At 40.5% G+C, this 9,426-nt stretch overlaps 1 protein-coding gene across 1 annotated transcript in view; it reads right to left on the reverse strand.

The window, feature by feature from the left end:
* The window catches only part of RASSF9 (Ras association domain family member 9), a 31,209-nt gene extending 30,712 nt beyond the window's left edge, over window positions 1–497 (reverse strand). The window contains exon 1 of the mRNA XM_023204183.1: window positions 73–497. Coding sequence (XP_023059951.1) covers window positions 73–119 — 47 coding nt within the window. The 5' untranslated portion in view covers window positions 120–497. The remainder of the gene's footprint in view (window positions 1–72) is intronic.
* Window positions 498–9,426: the final 8,929 nt, after the last annotated feature.

Genomic DNA, 9,426 nt, shown 5'->3' on the forward strand with positions numbered 1-9,426 from the left:
CACACACACACACACACACACACACACACACACACACACACACACACCACACACACACATGTTTTACTTTACCTGTTTTTATGCCGAGTCTTTAGCAAGTTTCTTCCAAAGGGAGCCATGGTCTGTCGGGCAAATGAATAAAGAAATTATCTTAAAGCGATCTGGGGGTAGGGGTGGGGGTGTCTGGATTTCCAGGGTAAAGGGAGGAGGGCTGGAAGCTTTCTCTTCTCCTCGAATGTTCCTGGCTTTCAGCTCATTAGTAGCCGGCTGAGAAAGTTGCTGGAAGTTGTGCAACTGCTGCTTAACTTTGAACTGCGGGATTGTTGTGGCTGCTGCACCTTTGGAGACCTGCCCGGCTTCAGCCTCGAAGAAGGCGTTTGGAAGCAGGAAAAGAAAAAAAAAAAAGAAAGAGAGAGAGAGGAAGGGAGGAGGACTCTATTATGTTCTGTAGTTATTTGCAGACTAGCTAAACTTAAAGAACTGCCAACCCCACAGGCATGGTAATACCGATGGAATGGGAATTTCACTCGATCTGGAAACCCCCATCCCCCGCTTTCCACACCCAACCACACAAGGTGTACTGAAAGCACATAAAAGGATTAAAAGTAAATATCCCCCAACTCCTGCTCAGCTCCAGTCTGTGAAAAGTCATCTCATCATGGCAAGCATGAGGGAGAGCCGAGACCTCTGTTTGCCAACGCATTCGACCCCCAATCCCCTGCCAGGGTGTCAGGACTTTAAAATAGATTAGGGAGAGGGAAGCTGGAAACCAGATCAAGGTGGACTCACAGACAATTTAGGATTTTAAGTCCCTGAACTCAAGGTCTTAAGAGCTTCTTCCAGGTCCCTCCTCCACACTCTCAAGTTCATCTTGTAAAAGTTGAAGGACCTGAAGGACCACAGGCCTCCAGGGCTGATGCATCACAGTTTGGTGTAGGAACCAGCTGGAGTTTAGTGTTTGACTTCCAAGGAGTTTATGTTGACCCCTACCCCATGTATGACATTCACTGGGCCTTTAGAGCCCTGGGAATTTCAGAGGAAAAGCAAACTGCTCCTGCCCTCAACAAGTAAAGAAGACACACCTAGGGAATCTGCTGGAACTCTAAATGTGAAGGGATGTCTAAGAGAGGGAGGGTTTCGCCTGGTCCCAGGAGAACTCCAACCCAGAAGCAGGGCAGGGGAATAGAGCTGGGAGAGTTCAGGGGCCTGCAGGAAGCCCAGCGCAGCTCCCACCAGGTACCTGGCACTATGGGAAAGCGCTGTTTAGGGGCAAGGGCCAGGAGAGCTTTCTCACGGACGTGTTTTACTGGGATTTTGCCCCACCCGAAACCACCCCACCACCCTCCACCCCACCAGCCTTCCCAGGCTTCTCAGGCAGATGATGAGGGAGGGAGGGAAAAGAAAGTCAACAAACTTGTGAGTTCCTTCTGAGCCTTGGCAAAGAATATGAATGGCTCACGCTTACTTTGGGAGTTTATCCCCTACCCCCAACAACACCAAACAAAAAAGTGATCTCAAGGGCTTCCATGATTCTGATACACATTGATTTATGCAGTGCTCAGATAAATCATGTTTTTCATTATTTATTATCATAATCTTTCTCTATTCATTTCATGTTTCTGTATGTACATATACACATGTGTCATATACGATTTTATTATTTATAATATTTATAATTTTATATAAAAAATCATATATTATATCCATATACATATCCAAATCATTATGAAGTGAGAAACATTACAATAGCTAATGTTACAGTTTAGTTACCTTTTTATATCGCTGGAAGTTAGGATAATTAAAAAATACATACCCATCTTAATTTGATATGGTCAGTGATATCAGAGAAAATCAAGGCACCAAAAGTAGTAATGACATGTTCTGTGTATATATATGTATAAATGTACACATATATACATGTATAAGCATCTGTATGCACATCTTCATCTTTGTAAACAGAAGTGTATATATGTGTGTGTGTGTTTTATATATATTACATACTGTGTAATACTTCCGATGCAACATAAGTTACCTAATCTTGGGTGTATTTCTGTTTTGGTTCTTGATTTTGTTTTACTAGCACCTCACAAGAAATGATTTAAACTATTATGGAAGTTTACCTAGTTATTCTAAGTTGTTCAAAATGTAATCCCTTAAAGCTATACTGTTTACTTATTAATATAATTGTTGCAGTCAATTTGCAAATAATTTCACATTTACAAATATCCCTATGCTTCCTTTAGTTTCGGTTCTCCACGCTTATTAACGTTTTATATACATATGTGTATTATATTTTTCAATAAAAGAGTTTTAATGGGGAATGAGGAAACGATACTGTGTCTTTACTAGCATAATCTTACTTTGAGTTTCAGGTTATCACAAATGAGTTTCATTTAGGTGTCATTAATCCTCACATAAAATGCCCTATTAATACTTTTCATGGCAAGCTCTTTGATGTATAAGAATTACACATAAAAAGGTTTGTACTCACTAAATACATACCATTTTTATTTGACAATTATACCTTAATAAAGCTGAAAGAAAAAGCATAAAGGGTTAATGTCTCTCAGATAGTAGAAGCGGAAAGGAATAAAAAAACATGAATACTAATGCCTTAATAGAAAAATGAGCAAAAACAATCCTAAAAGAAAGTAACAAAAATCATTGTTTTTTTTTAATTTTTCATTTTTTTATTTTTTTGAGTTAGGATCTTCCTGTGTGGCCCAGGCTAGAGAACAGTGGCTATTCACAGACACAATTGTTGCACACTACAGTCTCAAACTCCTGAACTCAGGCAATGCTTTTGTCTCTCCCAACTAAGTAGCTAGTACTACAGGTATGCTCCACCATGTCCAGTTAAAAACATATTTTTAAAAATTGACTACAATCAGCAACAATTTGTTGTATATTTTAGAATAATGAATAACTTCAATTTAGGAGTAAATTTAAAATGTTTGGAACACAAATAATGAATGCTTGAAGGAATGAAAACCTCATGTACCCTGAAGTGATTATTACGCACTCTATGCTTGTATCAAAATATCTCATGTACCCCATAAATATATACACCATATATGTACTAATAATGTTTTTAAAGTAACCTTCACTAGTAACTAGATACTGTATAGTTAAACTGAAACAAGATTTTGTTTTACCTCTACCAAGCTGACTACTTTTTAAAATGATGATTCTCAATAGTGTCAATACGATGAGCATAGTATACTACTCTGCATAAATATTAAAAATTAGCATATCATTTTTCAGAAATGAATTTGGCTATGTAGAGCAATAACCTTCAAAATAGTCAAACTCTCATTCAAGTTTTTCTCATAAAAACTTTTTGTAACAAAATAACAAGTTTCAGAGAAAGTCTTACTCTAATTGATATTAATTCTGAGAACGAAATGAAATAATGCATACCAATTGCTGACATATAGTGTTAACCTAAGTAGTGTTTTTATTATAGGGTAGAGGTGGTTAGGAAGAATTATCTCACACTTGAAACTAAAACAAATGGATGACTGCATGTTATCTCAAACATATAATGGAGCATTGTCTAATAGACTCTTTCAAAGATTATTTAATTCTCTGGAAGAATGCATTGTTTCTTTTACTTACTCTTTTTTTATTTGGCTGAGACTCCATGAGATTAGATGTTAAACTGGTTTTTAAAAAAAGAGTAAATTTTGTTGTTCAGAAGCAATACAAATTATTTTATCTAGTAGAAAACATAACACAAACGTTGTAGTTTTATTGCATTGTAGAACATCAACCAACTTTACATCTATTTAATTTTCTCTCAGCATTCTGTCTTTAATTCACTTTCTATCCATAACAGTCTTTCTTATTCTCTTTTAGACCAGCTTTATAATTCTGCTGGATCCCTCACTAATGAGTTAAGTCAATTTTTGTCACTTGCTCACTACACATTTGTATTAAATTCATATTTTGGCTTCCTGAAAATTATACCCTGAAAAACTATGAGAACACAGTAGTCCTTTATAGAAGAAGTCCTTTATAGAAGAAGTAGTCCTATATAAGAAGTCTTTATAGAGGAAAGATGGCTATTTAGCTATATAATTTCTACTTTTCTTAAAACATAAAATGTGCAAAAAGGGTTTTGATGGTAGAAAATAGAATGTCCTTTCATTCATTTATGATAGGAAGCTCAGCCAAAATAGATAGAAAAGATGTATTCCCTTACAAATAGATTAACATATGAAAAATCAACATTGAAGATGATACATTATACTTGATAAAACAATAAATGTATACTCTCTGCAATTAAATGAAAACGATTTAATTTTTGGTTGACTTGATATCAAAAGCTAAATATTGTTAAAACATGTTGTCTGATAGAGACCCAACCTGTTTCCATATGAAGTCTTGTTTGTTTGTTTGTCTGTCTGTTTTGAGACAGTGTCACTCTGTCACCCAAGCTGGAGTGCAGTGACACCAATCTTGGCTCACTGTAGCCTTGGCCTAAAGGGCTCAGGTGATTCTTCCACCTCAGCCTCCTGAGTAGCTGGGACTACAGGCATGCACCACCACACACAGGTATTTTCTGTATTTTTTTGTAGAGATGGGGTTTTGCCATGTTGACCAAGCTGGTCTGGAACTCCTGGGATCAAGCGATCCACCTGCCTCAGCCTCGCAATGTACTCGGATTACAGGTGTGAACCACTGCACCTGACCCATATGAAGAAGTATTAATTTCCTTTCTGACAACTAAATTTCAAAATTATCTGGGCTGACCTAATGCATGCAAAGAATGGAGAGCAAAGTTTTTGCACAGCTCCCTGACCGTTTACATCGATGTCTTGATTTTCTTCCTCCTACAATATGTTATAAAACTAAAGTTTTAAAAATACCACTCTTATTTTCATCTTAAATCCTTTAAAGACTCTTTTAGAATTCAGCACAAACTCTGTAGGTTATCATTCAAGGCTCTTTATTACACAAGCTTTTCTGACTTTTAGCTTTAGTATACACGACTTCGTTAAAAGGGCAACAGATATAGCTCAGGAGTTTAGGGTGCAAGTTTTGGAGTTGCACAGACAAGGATCCATGTCACGGCTCTGTCACTTTCTAGTAGAGACCTTGGGTAAATTATTTAACCTTCCAAGCCCCAGTTTTCTGATCTGATAAATGGAGAAAATGATAATAATGCAATCTCATTTTCTTATTAAATATAAGTCTAAGATAATTTTTTCTTCTAAAAAACTCATATAAAGATGTGCTCTCTTCTTATTGCTAGAAATTTACTTTTCACATTTTAATTATTAAATTGGCTCACTGGTATAATTACAATAGACATCTGTGATAAGAGCCACTTGTCCCCAGGGCCTTCATAAAAAGAACAGCAGAGCTGAAATTCTTCTGATCACACAGATACTTGACTGTGAGCCAATTTGTCGACACTTACATGGTAATCTGTGAGGAAATAACATACTAGATAGCTTGTTATAATCAATCAGTTTATCTGATTTACTCAAAACCCCATTCTCAATCAAGTGAATAGTAATAAGATAGAACTTCTTTTGTATGGAAAAGAGAGAGAAGAACTCAGAAATAATTAGAGCTGGCCAGAGGGTAGGATCATAATTTGAGTGAGAATCTTTGTACAACAGGTTGTGGCAAAAGGGCATTGTGCAAAACAGAGTTGTTTACAACAAAAAGTAGGAAAGCCCCCAAAAGTCAGTAAAAATAAATTATTAAATTGAATACCGAGCTACTACAATTATTATTATTATCTACAAGTACCTATCTTCAGCAGTTCTTTCCTGTCTTAAATTTGCTCATGGTAATAGGAAACTGTCTATAAAAATTGGAATGGATGAGACTTTTCTCACAAAACCTTTTAAATATGGATGGTAGGCGTCATAGGTTGTAAATTAACCTCTCTAAGATGTTTTAAGAATAGAAGAAATGGCCGGACGCGGTGGCTCACGCCTGTAATCCCAGCACTTTGGGAGGCCGAGGTGGGCGGATCACGAAGTTAGGAGATCGAGACCATATTGGCTAACATGGTGAAACTCTGTCTCTACCAAAAATACAAAAATTAGCCGGGCATGGTGGCAGGTGACTGTAGTCCCAGCTACTCGAGAGGTTCAGACAGGAGACTGGCGTGAACCTGGGAGACAGAGCTTGCAGTGAGCCAAGATCGCTCCACTGCACTCCAGTCTGGGCAACAGAGCAAGACTCTGTCTCAAAAAAAAAAAAAAAAAAAAAAAAAAGAATAGAAGAAATAACTATCTTGAATGGATTAGGTGTATCTCAGAAGCCGGGATTCCATTTCAACTCTAGGTTTCTATAGTGTCAATGTTCTTTTGATTCTCCATAAAAGTTCAGAACGGCACCACTAAGTTTTGTAGTACTTACACAGAGTCAGGTGGTATAATTAGTCATCCAGCTTTAATAGATGATTCCATTAAAAATATTTTTTAATAAATTAAACTTAATATTTGAGTAGCTGACTGGCTGAGTGTTGGTCAGATACCTGTGTCCTAAATAAAAGTCCAAATTTCCTCACTAAGGAGCTATGACTGTTATTAACTCTAATTAGATAAATCCACATAAGGCTGGCTACTGGCGGAAATTGTTCCACTTGAAAGAAAGTTTTGAAGGCTATGAAACACAAAGTATGCACATAACATAAAATATGTGCATATAAGTATATAAATGCCACCAAATATACATTCACCTTCTATGGTAAATGATATAATATTATGTTGTAGTGCTTTACATAAGGCATTTTTATATTTGGTGTCTTATTTGATCATAGCATGCTGAGCAGGAAAGAAAATAGAATCTCAAATTTGTGGATAAGAAAAGTCAGGTTGAGAGCTATGTGATGATTGAATAATTAATCAAAACCAAACCAAGGCCAACCTATTGTTGTTAACAAAAATAATAATTTATAATTATAATATAATCACTTAATTGCCTTTGGAAAATTTCCTTAAGTGATACTTTAATTTATTAAGTAGATTTGGGACTCTTTCCTTTTTAAGACTTATTAAAGATTTTGTGAATGCAATGTGAATTCACTATGGTACAAATTTTATTTCCTTATGATATGGAGACCATCATAGGCTCAAATGTATCAGAGCACTAATACTAATTGTTACTGATTGAATTGTGTCCTCCACAAAATTCATATATTGAAGCCCTAAACCCAATGTGACTGTATTTGAAGAGAGAGCCTTTGTGGCAATAATTAGAGTTAAATGAGGGCATATGGGTGGGTCTCTAAACTGATAGGTCCGGTGTTCTTACAAGAGGAGGAAGAGACAACAGAGTTCTCTCTCTCATTACTCATAAACAAATAAAAAGTCATGTAAGGATGCAGCAGTCAGAGAAGGTGGCCATCTACAAGCCAGGAAGAGAACCCTCACTGGAAGCTATTTTCGGACACTTTGATTACAAACTTTTAGCCTCTAGAACTATGAGAATATGAATTTATGTTGTTTAAGCCACCCAGTCTGTGTCATTTGCTCATGACAGCAGACTAATACACTAATAATATGAAGCAAATGAACTTGGACTGACTTTCCTTGGAGAAGGACACTACAGTACCATTTGCCCTTTGAGTAAAAGCTACCTCCTCTTACTATCCCTTTGTGTTCTAGAAGAAGAGGTGGATGATTTGCACCTGCCCCTAGAAGCCTCCTGGGAAGTGCAGGGTTCTGAATTCACACTTGTCCTTTGAGCAGCAATGTTACAGAATTTTTCAATGAATTAAGGTTTCCTATTGAACTGAAAAGATACCAGTGATGCTAAAAGTGATCCAAATCCAAATGTAAGTGACGGCAATGGCAGGCCATCTGGAGCAGCTGCTGCCAAGACGCAAGCTGCAACGGGGAGGCACAGTGGGGGCTGCATTCTCCACAGAGCCAGAGGGAGCCAGGAACAAGTGGGAAACTCACTGGGGAAGGTGGCAGGGCAGGAGCTCCCCGGGTGCAACTGCAGCTGTCCAAGCCATGGCTGCAGACCCCGGCCTCCCTGTGCTCTTGGAGACTGGGAGCAGGCCTCCTGCCTGCTCTCCTGGGCACTGCTGAAGTCATCCAAGTCACAGCTGCAGACCTGGGCTTCCCTGTGCTATGTTTCCTGGGGACCGGAAACAGGCGGAAGCCCTGCCCTCCCGGGTCCAGATGCAGTCACCTAAGCCGTGGCTGAGGACCTGGGCATCTCTACAGCCTTGGGGACCCAGAAAGTACCCCACTTCGTGCCTCATCGGTCTTGAAGGTGTCTGCTCCAACTGCCCGGCCTCTCCCCGCTCTCGGCACCGCTCTGATCTCGGGGCAAGATTGCGGCTGAGCCCTGGTGCTGTCACAGCCCAGTCGGGTGTGTGCACGCTTGAGGCAGCACTGCCATGCCAGACCTCTGCTGTCTCAGACACCTCTGTGCTTTGGGCTCTGATAAGCACAAGAGGGAGGCCCAGTGGGGACTGAGGGAAGCTCGGCACTGGCCTGCCTGTACCTTCATGAACAGCCTGGGCACCACAGAAAGCAGTAGAAGGCAGACAGGCTCCAAGGAAGAAAGGGATGGCTCCCTTGTGAAGCCCTGCCTTCAGGCTGGGGAAAGCCTAAAGCCTAGGGGCCAGGCACCAGTCTCCTGGACCAGAGAGGGAACTTGTGGTGTTTTTTCCTGTGCCCGCCCATGGCTGCCCTTGGACCAATCAGCAGGTACTTCCTCCCCTCTGAGGCCCATAGAAACCCCAGACTCAGTCAGATTTGAGAAAACAATGGGATGACTTACCTGCAGAGAGGAGCTACCTACTCCAATGCCTCCTCTCAGCTGAGAGTTGAACGCTGAATGGGGCAACCTGCAGAGAGGAGCTATCCACTCCAGGGTCTCCTCTGAGCTATTCTGGCACTCAGTAAAGCTCCTCTTCACCTTGCTCACCCTCTACTTGTCCACATACCTCATTCGTTCTGGAGGCAGGACAAGAACTCAGGACCTGCCAGATGGCAGGGTTGAAAGAGCTATAAGAGGGCTGAAACACTCTCCTTGCTCACCACATTGCAGGTGAAGGGGAGAGAAGAACTGTGGCCCTTCAGAGAGCCCAGACCTGGGAAGCTCCCTGAGCCAGGGCTTGTTCCTCCCTCTTTGGGGCCCTGCAGGTCCTGGAGTCTCCAAGCTTCTTGGCACCACAACATTCCCCAGTGTCTGACATGGAAGCTGCTTGCAGTCTACCTGGTCCAGCCGCAGCCTCTCAGTGAGCTGGTGTCCATGCCAGCACCTGGAGCTGCCATCCACTGCAGCAGCCACTGTGCCTGACTTTGTGCGGTGGTCGGACTTGCTCGCTTGCTTACACACCCCTCACCACTCCACATCTGGCTCGCCCTTGGCAGGAATGAAATCCAGGCAGGTAGCGTGAGCCGAGCACAGCCTGACAGGCTGAGTGGACGGAGCAAGCCCAAT

The sequence above is a fragment of the Piliocolobus tephrosceles genome, chromosome 10 (genome assembly GCF_002776525.5).
Source record: "Piliocolobus tephrosceles isolate RC106 chromosome 10, ASM277652v3, whole genome shotgun sequence".
In the NCBI taxonomy this organism is placed as follows: Eukaryota; Metazoa; Chordata; class Mammalia; order Primates; family Cercopithecidae; genus Piliocolobus; species Piliocolobus tephrosceles.